Source organism: Leptopilina boulardi, unplaced genomic scaffold, assembly GCF_019393585.1.
Source record: "Leptopilina boulardi isolate dan_hultmark-lab unplaced genomic scaffold, ZJU_Lbou_2.1 LbouV2_213, whole genome shotgun sequence".
NCBI lineage: Eukaryota > Metazoa > Arthropoda > Insecta > Hymenoptera > Figitidae > Leptopilina > Leptopilina boulardi.
In genome coordinates this window covers 896,809-917,213 of record NW_026137767.1, presented here as the reverse complement: position 1 = coordinate 917,213, position 20,405 = coordinate 896,809, and the positions used below count along the sequence as shown (strand labels likewise).

At 23.9% G+C, this 20,405-nt stretch overlaps 2 protein-coding genes across 3 annotated transcripts in view; one reads left to right on the top strand and one right to left on the bottom strand.

Moving 5' to 3' along the window:
- The window catches only part of LOC127279018 (ionotropic receptor 75a-like), a 149,122-nt gene extending 145,683 nt beyond the window's left edge, over positions 1-3,439 (bottom strand). For both annotated transcript variants that reach the window (XM_051301088.1, XM_051301089.1), the window contains exon 1: positions 3,262-3,439. In XM_051301088.1, the coding sequence (XP_051157045.1) occupies positions 3,262-3,394 (133 nt within the window). In that variant the 5' untranslated portion in view covers positions 3,395-3,439. The remainder of the gene's footprint in view (positions 1-3,261) is intronic.
- The window catches only part of LOC127279020 (uncharacterized), a 335,741-nt gene that overhangs the window by 93,338 nt on the left and 221,998 nt on the right, over positions 1-20,405 (top strand). The gene's annotated exons all lie outside the window — the stretch shown is intronic.

Below are 20,405 nucleotides of genomic sequence, written 5' to 3'. Positions count from 1 at the left end.
CTTTAAGGTATTCACAAAAAATTTTTTAAAGATTGCTTTTTTTATATTATAAAAATAAATAATAACCTATAATATTATCAGATGAAGAACTAGAATTCTGCGAACTGAATTGATATTCACTATTTTCGTTTTCAGAGGAAAAAGTTAAATCAGTGGAATTTACAATATGTCCTAAATTTATAACTGTATCAGACCGAGTATCAGACATGGTAGATTGCATTCTTTCAAGGAATTCAGTATTCAAATCTGCAAAAGCTACCAATAAAAAATAAATTTGCAATGAATAAAATTGTAATTCTACTTTTTACCTAACATTGCGATTAACAAATTAATTAAGAACTTACTAGGCAATCGTTCAGCATTCTCAATTGGTAAAAAATGATATTCATCAATATCATTTTGTAAATATTTTGACGTTGTTTACTCTTATGGTAATTGTAGGTGCTATTATTGGTGGCAAATCTAGATAACCGCTTAAAGAGTCTAGGCGACAGAAGTAAATAATAACTTCAATTGTTGAAAAATTGAATACAAAAACAATTTTTAAAAACTTAAGCTTCATATTTTATTCCTTAAGTTTATAAATTTTAATACGAAAATTCAGAATTATATATCTTGCAAGAATGAAGCACTCATTTCAATAACAAAACATGAGAAGAAACATATATTTTATAGAAAAATTACGTTGCGAAAATCAATAAGATGAAGTTATGAACCTTTTATAAAGATCAAAATATACAATCTGCGCAGTGCTTACAACTGAAAATTTGTTAAAAAAATTTTATTTCACGTGTACTTTTCTTTAACTAAAACAACAAGTATCCTCTGTTTCAACGAAAATTTCACGTGTCCTTTTTTTCCACTCAACCAGTGATATGAAATATCCAATGTGAGATATCCGGTCTCAGATACTGCGGGAAATCCCGTATAAGATATCCCTAGGATATACAGCACGAGTTACCCACGGAATGGAAATTTGGATATCCTAGGGATATCCTTTTCTTGTGTAGGTTGTTTCTCTTCTCAAAGGTTCAATGAATGATATTAAAAAAATTTTTTTATAAAATTTTTATTGTTTATTATTGTTTAACCCTTTCACTGTTTGAGGAAAATACAGCATGAATGACTAAAAATTCCCAGTAAAACCAATTCAACGAATTTTCATGAAACTTAGTATACAAGGGTTTCTGGAGTCACTGATCACGAATATGACATTTGTTTTGCGAAATTCAAAATGTCGGACATACTTTTTTTAAATTTATCAGATTTGCTTGAAAACTGTTACTTGTGGGTTTTAGAGGTCGCCCACACAACAAAAGGATATCCCACGAAATGATGGGATATCCAAATTTCCATCCCGTGAGTAACCCGTGCTGTTTATCCCAGGGATATCTTATACGGGATTTCCCACAGTATCGGAGACGGAATATCTCATATAGACTATCCAAAATAAATTCAGCTTTTTAAATTTATTAAAATTGAAATGACAAAACTATGAAATGCAAAATTATAATCATAATACTTTTTTTTAAAATTCTCTTTCTATCAAATATTTAAATATAGCTTTAAATTACAACCGGTGGGATGTCACGCAGAACGGAAATTTGGATATCCCTGGAGTATCCAAATTTCCATCTCGTAGGATATTCCATGGGATATCTCAGGGATATCGCGGGATGAAAATGGGATATCCACTGGATATCCCATGCTGTGAGGGCGCTCATTAAGATTTGTAATAAGTTTTCTGAAATTCAAAATGTCGGATCCAATATGGCGGACTTTTTTTAACTCGATCTGATTTGTTTGAAAACTGTTACTCAGGGGTTTTTGGGGTCGCTGATTACGAATCCGACATTATTTTTCCAAAATTCAAAATGGCGGATCCAAAATAATTTTTTTAATTTCATCGGATTGGTCTAAATTTTGGTACTCAGGGGTTTTTGGAATTATTAATTGCTAACCTGACCTGAAAATTCGAAAAGACTGAGTAATCAGCGACTCCGAAAACCCCGATTAACAAAATTTAGTCAAATCTGATAAATTAGAAATTATGACCGCCATTTTGAATGTCTGAAAAGTAATGGCAGATTCGTAATCAGCCCCCGAGTAACAGTTTTCAAGCAAATCTGATAAATTTATAAATATTATGTTTGCCATTTTGGATCAGCTATTTTGAAAATAAGGACCACCCTAATGGGCATGTCATACCCTGACACTCATTTAATAGCGACTACTTTTCACAATTCTATTTCTTCAAGTAGCTGAAGTTAAGGGGAGATTACGGTGATTTTTTTTCATTTTTGGTTAGTATAACTATTTAAGAACACGGAAAAATTAGTCTAAAGTATTTCCATGGTCTAGAGCTGATATAAATTGAGTAGCAGCATGCAACAATTCACCGAGTGCGCGAACGCACGCGTTTATTCCGGTCGGGTAGTAGTAAACGGCTCAGAGGCACTCACTGCAACTTGATTGGCAATAGATTACTTGAAAATAATCTTTTAGAAGCCAAAACATCACTTTTTTGCTTAATTTCTACTTAAAAAACTTTAAACGCGTTTTCACAAAACTGCATATTTTCAACTTTGTCACACTCTCATTTTAAAACTTTTTAACCAATTAACTTCAAATTTAGAAAGTATTTTCCTTGCATGTGTAGTTTTCGTGAAAAACTAGGATTTTTAAAATCCATCAATATTTTTAAAAGTTATAAACAATTTAAGTTGCAAAATTGTTGTCGAAAAATAATAAAAGTCTGCCAATCGGGTTTTTTCAATGAATATTTCTCATTCTAGTTTACACGATTGCCATACTAGTACAGATTACGAATAATTTTGGTTTTTTCATTTTAGATTAACTGTTCCAGAGAAAAAGTGTGACAAACTTTTAAAATGTACCACTTTCGGCAGCTATTTTTTATTAGATTCTTTAAACAAAAACAGAAACAAAAATTGTTTTCGACTCTTTAAAATGTATATTTTATCATTCAAAGATTGTAACTAATAAATATTTTTTTTACTATTAAAAAAATCTTTGAAAAAACCTTAAAATCACCGAAATCTCCCCTTAAATGTTCATACGATGAAAATTTGCACTAAATAATTGTGTATATTAACGACAGATTTTTCAAAAACTTGATTTTGGTTTATATATCTTTTTTAAGTTTCTAGATTACAATTCGAAAAATTTTGATTTGTGTTTTATTGACTACAATGTTTAAAAAACAAAAAAATAAAAATATTTTAAAAATTAAACTTTTACTTTTTTCCCAGTTGCAATGAAATCCTACAACACTGCTTACTTTTTTGTATATAAAATAATCAATAATAATTTTGTTTTCGTCAGTCCTTATTTTTTTTACTAATAACAGCGAAAGCAAAAGGAAAAATCGCATTTTAATAGTTATAAATTACTATTAAAAACAATTTCGCCTGTTCAACTGATACATTTTACCTTATGTATCATTTATTATGTAAAGAGATGTCTATCAATTTGATATACTTCATTGATTAAATGTTACTAAATATATTCGGTTCTAAAAATATAAAGTTAAATTATAATCAGGACAACAAAACAATCTTTAAATTTTTATTGTCTTACTTTCTAGAATTGTTCTAAATTGCAAAAGATACAAGTAAAATCGGTTAATTTGTTATTGTAAAATTAGTAATTTTTTTTAAAAACTACCCAATCGAAAAGACTATGCCTTATGAAGTTGAGTAGAAAACCCAATCAAAGCGAAAAGATAGTCAAAGTTAATTTTTCGATTGTACTTACTTTATACATTAATTAAATACTAGCGATGTATTCCTCGCTCGCTAACGCACGCTCGGTTAAAATTGTACTTATTGTTGTTTACTTATTGTAGTTTATGTATATTATATATATAATTTATGTTTTAAATTAATATATAATTAATATTGTATAAAATTTATCTTAATTTTGATCAGTTTCATTGAAGGATGAAATGACAATTGTTAAATATTAGATTTTTTTTATTATAATTATGACAACAATATTAATTATATTATATTATAATATATTTTTTTTATCTTAAATTATATTTTATTATATTATATTGATGTAAATTGTCCCACAAACAAATGTAGATTTTGCAAATTTTTGAGAAAAATATTCGTAATAAATCGAAATACTTTTTAAAATATCGGTTTTTATTTTTATTATCTATAGTAAACCGTTATAAAGAGATTCTTGTTTGATTTTACATATATTACTAGTTCTCCGGAATAATGATGTATTTGAATTCAATAATGATATTGTTAAACGAATGACAGGTGAACCTAGAGAATATTTAAGTATAGATTCATCTGAAGAAGATGAAATGTGTGACACAATAACTAACTTAATACCAATTGAAGTATTAAATAGTTTAACTCCAAATGGACTTCCTCCTCACAAATTAATATTAAAGATTGGTGCAATTGTGATACTTTTAAGGGATATTAATTTAGAAAGAGGTCTTTGTAATGGAACAAGACTAAAAGTTATTAAAATGGGTAGTTTTTCTATTCATGCACAAGTAATAACGGGAAATTATAAAAATGAGATTGTAATTTTGCCACGAATTACATTGTCACCGTCTAACGAAGAAATACCATTTCAAATGTCAAGAAAGCAATTTCTAATAAGGCTTGGATTTGCTTTAACAATCAACAAATCTCAAGGCCAATCTTTCCAAAAAGTAGGCATATACCTTCCTTCACATGTTTTTAGTCCGTGACAATTATATGTTGCTTTATCAAGAGTAACTTCAAAATATAATCTTAAAGTATTATTATATAAAAATTCAAGTATTACACATAGCGAAAAAGGAATAAAAAAAAAGATAGGCAATGAAAAAGAAATTTATGTAAGAAACATTGTTTACCAAGAAATATTACAATAATATTTAACACATGTTTTAAAAAAATTCGACTACGAAGAAATCTACTAACTCTACTTTATATATAAATTAATTCATTGAATTGGAAATGGCTGCGCTGAACTGTAACGGCAGCGCCATAAAAAAATATTATAATTATTATTATACTGATCATATCGCATAGAATGGATTAAAAAAATATTTGTAGAAAGTGGAGGGGGTTGAAGTTTTGACGTTAAGGGTAACATTGTCATTTTCAAATCCGTATAACTATGACAAAAGTTAATGGATTTTAATTTATCTATAATGAATTTTAATGCATTTTTCACGTACTTTTCAAAAATGTATATGAAATTTAAAAAAAAAAATTTTTGACCCCTTTTTTTCCAAAATCAACCCTTATTTTTCGATTTTCACCCCTTCGGGTATTTTTTTAAAATTTTTTTAAGTTTCATTGGAAAGCTGAGGTTTTTTCCAATGAGATATGTAAATATAAAAATGGGACAACAATAATTTTGTGAGAAACAGAATATTAAAGTAGGCAGTGTCGATAAGGAGTATACCTGGAGACCATATTTGAGGATTTAGGTAGGCACCGCCTAATTTAATATTATGTTTATCGCAAAATTATTGTTGTCCCACTTTCGTATTTACATAGCTCATTGGAAAAAACCTCAGCTTTCCAATGAAACTAAAAAAAATTTAAAGAAAATACCCGAAGGGGTGAAAATCGAAAAATAAGGGTTGATTTTGAAAAAAAACGGTCAAAAATTTTTTTTTTAAATTTCATATAAATTTTTGAAAAGTACGTGAAAATGCATTAAAATTCATTATAGATAAATTAAAATCCATTAACTTTTGTCATAGTTATACGGATTTGAAAATGACAATGTTACCCTTAACGTCAAAACTTCAACCCCCTCCACTTTCTACAAATATTTTTTTAATGAGTTTATATTTTAGGGATTTATTACTATCATATAGGAGAACAATTTACCAAAGTATGAAGCCAATCCCAGAACATTGACTTTTTGGGCTGGGGCGATTAAAAAAGAATCTCTCATATGCAAAGTATTTTGATGTATTTGAAAATAATTGAAAATAGATTTTTCAAGGACGGCGTCGAGGTCACGGGGTCGGTGTCGATTTTCGAAATTTGTTAACTTAATATAATAGAAGATGTTTCGTTTTAAATTAAGAAATGTTAAAATTATTAAGTTAAAAACATTTGATTTTAATGACACTTAAAATTAGACACAATATTATAGGTTACTAACTAAAAATTGAAAAAACAACAATAAATAATAAAAAATAATAATAAAAAATTGAAAAAATCAAAAAATTCATAAAAAAATTGAAAAATAACCCTTTTTCGGGTTAAAATTGAAAAATAACCCTTTTTCGGGTTAAAATTGAAAAAAGATGTTGCATAAAAATAGTTTGTAAGATTTTCTAACAGCATATATGCAAAGTATTTTGATTTATTTGAAAATAATTGAAAATAGATTTTTCAAGGACGGCGTCGAGGTCACGGGGTAGGGGTCGATTTTCGAAATTTGTTAACTTAATATAATAGAAGATGTTTCGTTTTAAATTAAGAAATGTTAAAATTATTAAGTTAAAAACATTTGATTTTAATGACACTTAAAATTAGACACAATATTATAGGTTACTAACTAAAAAATGAAAAAACAACAATAAATAATAAAAAATAATAATAAAAAATTGAAAAAATCAAAAAATTCTTAAAAAATTGCAAAATAACCCTTTTTCGGGTTAAAATTGAAAAATAACCCTTTTTCGGGTTAAAATTGAAAAAAGATGTTACATAAAAATAGTTTGTAAGATTTTCTAACAGCATATATGCAAAGTATTTTGACTTATTTGAAAATAATTGAAAATAGATTTTTCAAGGACGGTGTCGAGGTCACGGGGTCGGTGTCGTTTTTCGAAATTTGTTAACTTAATATAATAGAAGATGTTTCGTTTTAAATTAAGAAATGTTAAAATTATTAAGTTAAAAACATTTGATTTTAATGACACTTAAAATTAGACACAATATTATAGGTTACTAACTAAAAAATGAAAAAACAACAATAAATAATAAAAAATAATAATAAAAAATTGAAAAAATCAAAAAATTCTTAAAAAATTGCAAAATAACCCTTTTTCGGGTTAAAATTGAAAAATAACCCTTTTTCGGGTTAAAATTGAAAAAAGATGTTACATAAAAATAGTTTGTAAGATTTTCTAACAGCATATATGCAAAGTATTTTGACTTATTTGAAAATAATTGAAAATAGATTTTTCAAGGACGGTGTCGAGGTCACGGGGTCGGTGTCGTTTTTCGAAATTTGTTAACTTAATATAATAGAAGATGTTTCGTTTTAAATTAAGAAATGTTAAAATTATTAAGTTGAAAACATTTGATTTTAATGACACTTAAAATTAGACACAATATTATAGGTTACTAACTAAAAATTGAAAAAACAAAAATAAATAATAAAAAATAATAATAAAAAATTGAAAAAATCAAAAAATTCTTAAAAGTTGCAAAATAACCCTTTTTCGGGTTAAAATTGAAAAATAACCCTTTTTCGGGTTAAAATTGAAAAAAGATGTTGCATAAAAACAGTTTGTAAGATTTTCTAACAGCATATATGCAAAGTATTTTGAATTATTTGAAAATAATTGAAAATAGATTTTTCAAGGACGGCGTCGAGGTCACGGGGTAGGGGTCGATTTTCGAAATTTGTTAACTTAATATAATAGAAGATGTTTCGTTTTAAATTAAGAAATGTTAAAATTATTAAGTTAAAAACATTTGATTTTAATGACACTTAAAATTAGACACAATATTATAGGTTACTAACTAAAAATTGAAAAGACAACAATAAATAATAAAAAATAATAATAAAAAATTGAAACAAAAAAAAATTCTTAAAAAATTGCAAAATAACCCATTTTCGGGTTAAAATTGCACATTAACCGTTTTTCGGGTTAAAATTGAAAAAAGATGTTACATAAAAATAGTTTGTAAGATTTTCTAACAGTATATATGCAAAGTATTTTGATTTATTTGAAAATAATTGAAAATAGATTTTTCAAGGACGGTGTCGAGGTCACGGGGTCGGTGTCGTTTTTCGAAATTTGTTAACTTAATATAATAGAAGATGTTTCGTTTTAAATTAAGAAATGTTAAAATTATTAAGTTAAAAACATTTGATTTTAATGACACTTAAAATTAGACACAATATTATAGGTTACTAACTAAAAATTGAAAAAACAACAATAAATAATAAAAAATAATAATAAAAAATTGAAAAAATCAAAAAATTCTTAAAAAATTGCAAAATAACCCTTTTTCGGGTTAAAATTGAAAAAAGATGTAACATAACAATAGTTTGTAAGATTTTCTAACATCATATATGCAAAGTATTTTGATTTATTTGAAAATAGTTGAAAACAGATTTTTCAAGGACGGTGTCGAGGTCACGGGGTCGGTGTCGTTTTTCGAAATTTGTTAACTTAATATAATAGAAGATGTTTCGTTTTAAATTAAGAAATGTTAGAATTATTAAGTTAAAAACATTTGATTTTAATGACACTTAAAATTAGACACAATATTATAGGTTACTAACTAAAAATTGAAAAAACAACAATAAATAATAAAAAATAATAATAAAAAATTGAAAAAATCAAAAAATTCTTAAAAAATTGCAAAATAACCCTTTTTCGGGTTAAAATTGAAAAATAACCCTTTTTCGGGTTAAAATTGAAAAAAGATGTTGCATAAAAATAGTTTGTAAGATTTTCTAACAGCATATATGCAAAGTATTTTGATTTATTTGAAAATAATTGAAAATAGATTTTTCAAGGACGGTGTCGAGGTCACGGGGTCGGTGTCGTTTTTCGAAATTTGTTAACTTAATATAATAGAAGAAGAAGATGTTTCGTTTTAAATTAAGAAATGTTAAAATTATTCAGTTAAAAACATTTGATTTTAATGACACTTAAAATTAGACACAATATTATAGGTTACTAACTGAAAATTCAAAAAACAACAATAAATAATAAAAAATAATAATAAAAAATTGAAAAAATCAAAAAATTCTTAAAAAATTGCAAAATAACACATTTTCGGGTTAAAATTGCACATTAACCGTTTTTCGGGTTAAAATTGAAAAAAGATGTTACATAAAAATAGTTTGTAAGATTTTCTAACATCATATATGCAAAGTATTTTGATTTATTTGAAAATAGTTGAAAATAGATTTTTCAAGGACGGTGTCGAGGTCACGGGGTCGGTGTCGTTTTTCGAAATTTGTTAACTTAATATAATAGAAGATGTTTCGTTTTAAATTAAGAAATGTGAAAATTATTAACTTAAAAACATTTGATTTTAATGACACTTAAAATTAGACACAATATTATAGGTTACTAACTAAAAATTGAAAAAACAACAATAAATAATAAAAAATAATAATAAAAAATTGAAAAATTCAAAAAATTCTTAAAAAATTGCAAAATAACCCTTTTTCGGGTTAAAATTGAAAAAAGATGTTACATAAAAATAGTTTGTAAGATTTTCTAACAGCATATATGCAAAGTATTTTGATTTATTTGAAAATAATTGAAAATAGATTTTTCAAGGACGGTGTCGAGGTCACGGGGTCGGTGTCGTTTTTCGAAATTTGTTAACTTAATATAATAGAAGATGTTTCGTTTTAAATTAAGAAATGTTAAAATTATTAAGTTAAAAACATTTGATTTTAATGACACTTAAAATTAGACACAATATTATAGGTTACTAACTAAAAATTGAAGAAACAACAATAAATAATAAAAAATAATAATAAAAAATTGAAAAAATTAAAAAATTCTTAAAAAATTACAAAATAACCCTTTTTCGGGTTAAAATTGAAAAAAGATGTTACATAAAAATAGTTTGTAAGATTTTCTAACATCATATATGCAAAGTATTTTGATTTATTTGAAAATAGTTGAAAATAGATTTTTCAAGGACGGTGTCGAGGTCACGGGGTCGGTGTCGTTTTTCGAAATTTGTTAACTTAATATAATAGAAGATGTTTCGTTTTAAATTAAGAAATGTGAAAATTATTAAGTTAAAAACATTTGATTTTAATGACACTTAAAATTAGACACAATATTATAGGTTACTAACTAAAAATTGAAAAAACAACAATAAATAATAAAAAATAATAATAAAAAATTGAAAAAATCAAAAAATTCTTAAAAAATTGCAAAATAACCCTTTTTCGGGTTAAAATTGAAAAAAGATGTAACATAAAAATAGTTTGTAAGATTTTCTAACATCATATATGCAAAGTATTTTGATTTATTTGAAAATAGTTGAAAACAGATTTTTCAAGGACGGTGTCGAGGTCACGGGGTCGGTGTCGTTTTTCGAAATTTGTTAACTTAATATAATAGAAGATGTTTCGTTTTAAATTAAGAAATGTTAGAATTATTAAGTTAAAAACATTTGATTTTAATGACACTTAAAATTAGACACAATATTATAGGTTACTAACTAAAAATTGAAAAAACAACAATAAATAATAAAAAATAATAATAAAAAATTGAAAAAATCAAAAAATTCTTAAAAAATTGCAAAATAACCCTTTTTCGGGTTAAAATTGAAAAATAACCCTTTTTCGGGTTAAAATTGAAAAAAGATGTTACATAAAAATAGTTTGTAAGATTTTCTAACAGCATATATGCAAAGTATTTTGATTTATTTGAAAATAATTGAAAATAGATTTTTCAAGGACGGTGTCGAGGTCACGGGGTCGGTGTCGTTTTTCGAAATTTGTTAACTTAATATAATAGAAGAAGAAGATGTTTCGTTTTAAATTAAGAAATGTTAAAATTATTCAGTTAAAAACATTTGATTTTAATGACACTTAAAATTAGACACAATATTATAGGTTACTAACTGAAAATTGAAAAAACAACAATAAATAATAAAAAATAATAATAAAAAATTGAAAAAATCAAAAAATTCTTAAAAAATTGCAAAATAACACATTTTCGGGTTAAAATTGAAAAAAGATGTTACATAAAAATAGTTTGTAAGATGTTCTAACAGCATATATGCAAACTATTTTGATTTATTTGAAAATAATTGAAAATAGATTTTTCAAGGACGGTGTCGAGGTCACGGGGTCGGTGTCGTTTTTCGAAATTTGTTAACTTAATATAATAGAAGATGTTTCGTTTTAAATTAAGAAATGTTAAAATTATTAAGTTAAAAACATTTGATTTTAATGACACTTAAAATTAGAAACAATATTATAGGTTACTAACTAAAAATTGAAAAAACAACAATAAATAATAAAAAATAATAATAAAAAATTGAAAAAATCAAAAAATTCTTAAAAAATTGCAAAATAACCCTTTTTCGGGTTAAAATTGAAAAAAGATGTTGCATAAAAATAGTTTGTAAGATTTTCTAACAGCATATATGCAAAGTATTTTGATTTATTTGAAAATAATTGAAAATAGATTTTTCAAGGACGGTGTCGAGGTCACGGGGTCGGTGTCGTTTTTCGAAATTTGTTAACTTAATATAATAGAAGAAGAAGATGTTTCGTTTTAAATTAAGAAATGTTAAAATTATTAAGTTAAAAACATTTGATTTTAATGACACTTAAAATTAGACACAATATTATAGGTTACTAACTAAAAATTGAAAAAACAACAATAAATAATAAAAAATAATAATAAAAAATTGAAAAAATCAAAAAATTCTTAAAAAATTGCAAAATAACACATTTTCGGGTTACAATTGCACATTAACCGTTTTTCGGGTTAAAATTGAAAAAAGATGTTACATAAAAATAGTTTGTAAGATTTTCTAACAGCATATATGCAAAGTATTTTGATTTATTTGAAAATAATTGAAAATAGATTTTTCAAGGACGGTGTCGAGGTCACGGGGTCGGTGTCGTTTTTCGAAATTTGTTAACTTAATATAATAGAAGATGTTTCGTTTTAAATTAAGAAATGTTAAAATTATTAAGTTAAAAACATTTGATTTTAATGACACTTAAAATTAGACACAATATTATAGGTTACTAACTAAAAATTGAAAAAACAACAATAAATAATAAAAAATAATAATAAAAAATTGAAAAATTCAAAAAATTCTTAAAAAATTGCAAAATAACCCTTTTTCGGGTTAAAATTGAAAAAAGATGTTACATAAAAATAGTTTGTAAGATTTTCTAACAGCATATATGCAAAGTATTTTGATTTATTTGAAAATAATTGAAAATAGATTTTTCAAGGACGGTGTCGAGGTCACGGGGTCGGTGTCGTTTTTCGAAATTTGTTAACTTAATATAATAGAAGATGTTTCGTTTTAAATTAAGAAATGTTAAAATTATTAAGTTAAAAACATTTGATTTTAATGACACTTAAAATTAGACACAATATTATAGGTTACTAACTAAAAATTGAAAAAACAACAATAAATAATAAAAAATAATAATAAAAAATTGAAAAAATTCAAAAAATTCTTAAAAAATTGCAAAATAACCCTTTTTCGGGTTAAAATTGAAAAAAGATGTTACATAAAAATAGTTTGTAAGATTTTCTAACAGCATATATGCAAAGTATTTTGATTTATTTGAAAATAATTGAAAATAGATTTTTCAAGGACGGTGTCGAGGTCACGGGGTCGGTGTCGTTTTTCGAAATTTGTTAACTTAATATAATAGAAGATGTTTCGTTTTAAATTAAGAAATGTTAAAATTATTAAGTTAAAAACATTTGATTTTAATGACACTTAAAATTAGACACAATATTATAGGTTACTAACTAAAAATTGAAAAAACAACAATAAATAATAAAAAATAATAATAAAAAATTGAAACAAAAAAAAATTCTTAAAAAATTGCAAAATAACCCTTTATCGGGTTAAAATTGAAAAATAACCCTTTTTCGGGTTAAAATTGAAAAAAGATGTTACATAAAAATAGTTTGTAAGATTTTCTAACAGCATATATGCAAAGTATTTTGATTTATTTGAAAATAATTGAAAATAGATTTTTCAAGGACGGTGTCGAGGTCACGGGGTCGGTGTCGTTTTTCGAAATTTGTTAACTTAATATAATAGAAGATGTTTCGTTTTAAATTAAGAAATGTTAAAATTATTAAGTTAAAAACATTTGATTTTAATGACACTTAAAATTAGACACAATATTATAGGTTACTAACTAAAAATTGAAAAAACAACAATAAATAATAAAAAATAATAATAAAAAATTGAAAAAATCAAAAAATTCTTAAAAAATTGCAAAATAACCTTTTCGGGTTAAATTGAAAATAACCTTTTTCGGGTTAAAATTGAAAAAAGATGTTACATAAAAATAGTTTGTAAGATTTTCTAACAGCATATATGCAAAGTATTTTGATTTATTTGAAAATAATTGAAAATAGATTTTTCAAGGACGGTGTCGAGGTCACGGGGTCGGTGTCGTTTTTCGAAATTTGTTAACTTAATATAATAGAAGATGTTTCGTTTTAAATTAAGAAATGTTAAAATTATTAAGTTAAAAACATTTGATTTTAATGACACTTAAAATTAGACACAATATTATAGGTTACTAACTAAAAATTGAAAAAACAACAATAAATAATAAAAAATAATAATAAAAAATTGAAAAAATCAAAAAATTCTTAAAAAATTGCAAAATAACCCTTTTTCGGGTTAAAATTGAAAAAAGATGTTACATAAAAATAGTTTGTAAGATTTTCTAACAGCATATATGCAAAGTATTTTGATTTATTTGAAAATAATTGAAAATAGATTTTTCAAGGACGGTGTCGAGGTCACGGGGTCGGTGTCGTTTTTCGAAATTTGTTAACTTAATATAATAGAAGATGTTTCGTTTTAAATTAAGAAATGTTAAAATTATTAAGTTAAAAACATTTGATTTTAATGACACTTAAAATTAGACACAATATTATAGGTTACTAACTAAAAATTGAAAAAACAACAATAAATAATAAAAAATAATAATAAAAAATTGAAAAAATCAAAAAATTCTTAAAAAATTGCAAAATAACCCTTTTTCGGGTTAAAATTGAAAAATAACCCTTTTTCGGGTTAAAATTGAAAAAAGATGTTACATAAAAATAGTTTGTAAGATTTTCTAACAGCATATATGCAAAGTATTTTGATTTATTTGAAAATAATTGAAAATAGATTTTTCAAGGACGGTGTCGAGGTCACGGGGTCGGTGTCGTTTTTCGAAATTTGTTAACTTAATATAATAGAAGATGTTTCGTTTTAAATTAAGAAATGTTAAAATTATTAAGTTAAAAACATTTGATTTTAATGACACTTAAAATTAGACACAATATTATAGGTTACTAACTAAAAATTGAAAAAACAACAATAAATAATAAAAAATAATAATAAAAAATTGAAACAAAAAAAAATTCTTAAAAAATTGCAAAATAACCCTTTATCGGGTTAAAATTGAAAAATAACCCTTTTTCGGGTTAAAATTGAAAAAAGATGTTACATAAAAATAGTTTGTAAGATTTTCTAACAGCATATATGCAAAGTATTTTGATTTATTTGAAAATAATTGAAAATAGATTTTTCAAGGACGGTGTCGAGGTCACGGGGTCGGTGTCGTTTTTCGAAATTTGTTAACTTAATATAATAGAAGATGTTTCGTTTTAAATTAAGAAATGTTAAAATTATTAAGTTAAAAACATTTGATTTTAATGACACTTAAAATTAGACACAATATTATAGGTTACTAACTAAAAATTGAAAAAACAACAATAAATAATAAAAAATAATAATAAAAAATTGAAAAAATTAAAAAATTCTTAAAAAATTACAAAATAACCCTTTTTCGGGTTAAAATTGAAAAAAGATGTTACATAAAAATAGTTTGTAAGATTTTCTAACATCATATATGCAAAGTATTTTGATTTATTTGAAAATAGTTGAAAATAGATTTTTCAAGGACGGTGTCGAGGTCACGGGGTCGGTGTCGTTTTTCGAAATTTGTTAACTTAATATAATAGAAGATGTTTCGTTTTAAATTAAGAAATGTGAAAATTATTAAGTTAAAAACATTTGATTTTAATGACACTTAAAATTAGACACAATATTATAGGTTACTAACTAAAAATTGAAAAAACAACAATAAATAATAAAAAATAATAATAAAAAATTGAAAAATTCAAAAAATTCTTAAAAAATTGCAAAATAACCCTTTTTCGGGTTAAAATTGAAAAAAGATGTTACATAAAAATAGTTTGTAAGATTTTCTAACAGCATATATGCAAAGTATTTTGATTTATTTGAAAATAATTGAAAATAGATTTTTCAAGGACGGTGTCGAGGTCACGGGGTCGGTGTCGTTTTTCGAAATTTGTTAACTTAATATAATAGAAGATGTTTCGTTTTAAATTAAGAAATGTTAAAATTATTAAGTTAAAAACATTTGATTTTAATGACACTTAAAATTAGACACAATATTATAGGTTACTAACTAAAAATTGAAAAAACAACAATAAATAATAAAAAATAATAATAAAAAATTGAAAAAATCAAAAAATTCTTAAAAAATTGCAAAATAACCCTTTTCGGGTTAAAATTGAAAATAACCCTTTTTCGGGTTAAAATTGAAAAAAGATGTTACATAAAAATAGTTTGTAAGATTTTCTAACAGCATATATGCAAAGTATTTTGATTTATTTGAAAATAATTGAAAATAGATTTTTCAAGGACGGTGTCGAGGTCACGGGGTCGGTGTCGTTTTTCGAAATTTGTTAACTTAATATAATAGAAGATGTTTCGTTTTAAATTAAGAAATGTTAAAATTATTAAGTTAAAAACATTTGATTTTAATGACACTTAAAATTAGACACAATATTATAGGTTACTAACTAAAAATTGAAAAAACAACAATAAATAATAAAAAATAATAATAAAAAATTGAAAAAATCAAAAAATTCTTAAAAAATTGCAAAATAACCCTTTTCGGGTTAAAATTGAAAATAACCCTTTTTCGGGTTAAAATTGAAAAAAGATGTTACATAAAAATAGTTTGTAAGATTTTCTAACAGCATATATGCAAAGTATTTTGATTTATTTGAAAATAATTGAAAATAGATTTTTCAAGGACGGTGTCGAGGTCACGGGGTCGGTGTCGTTTTTCGAAATTTGTTAACTTAATATAATAGAAGATGTTTCGTTTTAAATTAAGAAATGTTAAAATTATTAAGTTAAAAACATTTGATTTTAATGACACTTAAAATTAGACACAATATTATAGGTTACTAACTAAAAATTGAAAAAACAACAATAAATAATAAAAAATAATAATAAAAAATTGAAAAAATTCAAAAAATTCTTAAAAAATTGCAAAATAACCCTTTTTCGGGTTAAAATTGAAAAAAGATGTTACATAAAAATAGTTTGTAAGATTTTCTAACAGCATATATGCAAAGTATTTTGATTTATTTGAAAATAATTGAAAATAGATTTTTCAAGGACGGTGTCGAGGTCACGGGGTCGGTGTCGTTTTTCGAAATTTGTTAACTTAATATAATAGAAGATGTTTCGTTTTAAATTAAGAAATGTTAAAATTATTAAGTTAAAAACATTTGATTTTAATGACACTTAAAATTAGACACAATATTATAGGTTACTAACTAAAAATTGAAAAAACAACAATAAATAATAAAAAATAATAATAAAAAATTGAAAAATTCAAAAAATTCTTAAAAAATTGCAAAATAACCCTTTTTCGGGTTAAAATTGAAAAAAGATGTTACATAAAAATAGTTTGTAAGATTTTCTAACAGCATATATGCAAAGTATTTTGATTTATTTGAAAATAATTGAAAATAGATTTTTCAAGGACGGTGTCGAGGTCACGGGGTCGGTGTCGTTTTTCGAAATTTGTTAACTTAATATAATAGAAGATGTTTCGTTTTAAATTAAGAAATGTTAAAATTATTAAGTTAAAAACATTTGATTTTAATGACACTTAAAATTAGACACAATATTATAGGTTACTAACTAAAAATTGAAAAAACAACAATAAATAATAAAAAATAATAATAAAAAATTGAAAAAATCAAAAAATTCTTAAAAAATTGCAAAATAACCCTTTTTCGGGTTAAAATTGAAAAATAACCCTTTTTCGGGTTAAAATTGAAAAAAGATGTTACATAAAAATAGTTTGTAAGATTTTCTAACAGCATATATGCAAAGTATTTTGATTTATTTGAAAATAATTGAAAATAGATTTTTCAAGGACGGTGTCGAGGTCACGGGGTCGGTGTCGTTTTTCGAAATTTGTTAACTTAATATAATAGAAGATGTTTCGTTTTAAATTAAGAAATGTTAAAATTATTAAGTTAAAAACATTTGATTTTAATGACACTTAAAATTAGACACAATATTATAGGTTACTAACTAAAAATTGAAAAAACAACAATAAATAATAAAAAATAATAATAAAAAATTGAAACAAAAAAAAATTCTTAAAAAATTGCAAAATAACCCTTTATCGGGTTAAAATTGAAAAATAACCCTTTTTCGGGTTAAAATTGAAAAAAGATGTTACATAAAAATAGTTTGTAAGATTTTCTAACAGCATATATGCAAAGTATTTTGATTTATTTGAAAATAATTGAAAATAGATTTTTCAAGGACGGTGTCGAGGTCACGGGGTCGGTGTCGTTTTTCGAAATTTGTTAACTTAATATAATAGAAGATGTTTCGTTTTAAATTAAGAAATGTTAAAATTATTAAGTTAAAAACATTTGATTTTAATGACACTTAAAATTAGACACAATATTATAGGTTACTAACTAAAAATTGAAAAAACAACAATAAATAATAAAAAATAATAATAAAAAATTGAAAAAATCAAAAAATTCTTAAAAAATTGCAAAATAACCCTTTTTCGGGTTTAAATGGAAAAATAACCCTTATTCGGGTTAAAACTGAAAAAAGATGTTACATAAAAATAGTTTGTAAGATTTTCTAACAGCATATATGCAAAGTATTTTGATTTATTTGAAAATAATTGAAAATAGATTTTTCAAGGACGGTGTCGAGGTCACGGGGTCGGTGTCGTTTTTCGAAATTTGTTAACTTAATATAATAGAAGATGTTTCGTTTTAAATTAAGAAATGTTAAAATTATTAAGTTAAAAACATTTGATTTTAATGACACTTAAAATTAGACACAATATTATAGGTTACTAACTAAAAATTGAAAAAACAACAATAAATAATAAAAAATAATAATAAAAAATTGAAAAAATCAAAAAATTCTTAAAAAATTGCAAAATAACCCTTTTTCGGGTTAAATGAAAATAACCCTTTTCGGTTAAAATTGAAAAAAGATGTTACATAAAAATAGTTTGTAAGATTTTCTAACAGCATATATGCAAAGTATTTTGATTTATTTGAAAATAATTGAAAATAGATTTTTCAAGGACGGTGTCGAGGTCACGGGGTCGGTGTCGTTTTTCGAAATTTGTTAACTTAATATAATAGAAGATGTTTCGTTTTAAATTAAGAAATGTTAAAATTATTAAGTTAAAAACATTTGATTTTAATGACACTTAAAATTAGACACAATATTATAGGTTACTAACTAAAAATTGAAAAAACAACAATAAATAATAAAAAATAATAATAAAAAATTGAAAAAATCAAAAAATTCTTAAAAAATTGCAAAATAACCCTTTTTCGGGTTAAAATTGAAAAATAACCCTTTTTCGGGTTAAAATTGAAAAAAGATGTTACATAAAAATAGTTTGTAAGATTTTCTAACAGCATATATGCAAAGTATTTTGATTTATTTGAAAATAATTGAAAATAGATTTTTCAAGGACGGTGTCGAGGTCACGGGGTCGGTGTCGTTTTTCGAAATTTGTTAACTTAATATAATAGAAGATGTTTCGTTTTAAATTAAGAAATGTTAAAATTATTAAGTTAAAAACATTTGATTTTAATGACACTTAAAATTAGACACAATATTATAGGTTACTAACTAAAAATTGAAAAAACAACAATAAATAATAAAAAATAATAATAAAAAATTGAAAAAATCAAAAAATTCTTAAAAAATTGCAAAATAACCCTTTTTCGGGTTAAAATGGAAAAATAACCCTTTTTCGGGTTAAAATTGAAAAAAGATGTTACATAAAAATAGTTTGTAAGATTTTCTAACAGCATATATGCAAAGTATTTTGATTTATTTGAAAATAATTGAAAATAGATTTTTCAAGGACGGTGTCGAGGTCACGGGGTCGGTGTCGTTTTTCGAAATTTGTTAACTTAATATAATAGAAGATGTTTCGTTTTAAATTAAGAAATGTTAAAATTATTAAGTTAAAAACATTTGATTTTAATGACACTTAAAATTAGACACAATATTATAGGTTACTAACTAAAAATTGAAAAAACAACAATAAATAATAAAAAATAATAATAAAAAATTGAAAAATTCAAAAAATTCTTAAAAAATTGCAAAATAACCCTTTTTCGGGTTAAAATTGAAAAAAGATGTTACATAAAAATAGTTTGTAAGATTTTCTAACAGCATATATGCAAAGTATTTTGATTTATTTGAAAATAATTGAAAATAGATTTTTCAAGGACGGTGTCGAGGTCACGGGGTCGGTGTCGTTTTTCGAAATTTGTTAACTTAATATAATAGAAGATGTTTCGTTTTAAATTAAGAAATGTTAAAATTATTAAGTTAAAAACATTTGATTTTAATGACACTTAAAATTAGACACAATATTATAGGTTACTAACTAAAAATTGAAAAAACAACAATAAATAATAAAAAATAATAATAAAAAATTGAAAAAATCAAAAAATTCTTAAAAAATTGCAAAATAACCCTTTTTCGGGTTTAAATGGAAAAATAACCCTTATTCGGGTTAAAACTGAAAAAAGATGTTACATAAAAATAGTTTGTAAGATTTTCTAACAGCATATATGCAAAGTATTTTGATTTATTTGAAAATAATTGAAAATAGATTTTTCAAGGACGGTGTCGAGGTCACGGGGTCGGTGTCGTTTTTCGAAATTTGTTAACTTAATATAATAGAAGATGTTTCGTTTTAAATTAAGAAATGTTAAAATTATTAAGTTAAAAACATTTGATTTTAATGACACTTAAAATTAGACACAATATTATAGGTTACTAACTAAAAATTGAAAAAACAACAATAAATAATAAAAAATAATAATAAAAAATTGAAAAATTCAAAAAATTCTTAAAAAATTGCAAAATAACCCTTTTTCGGGTTAAAATTGAAAAAAGATGTTACATAAAAATAGTTTGTAAGATTTTCTAACAGCATATATGCAAAGTATTTTGATTTATTTGAAAATAATTGAAAATAGATTTTTCAAGGACGGTGTCGAGGTCACGGGGTCGGTGTCGTTTTTCGAAATTTGTTAACTTAATATAATAGAAGATGTTTCGTTTTAA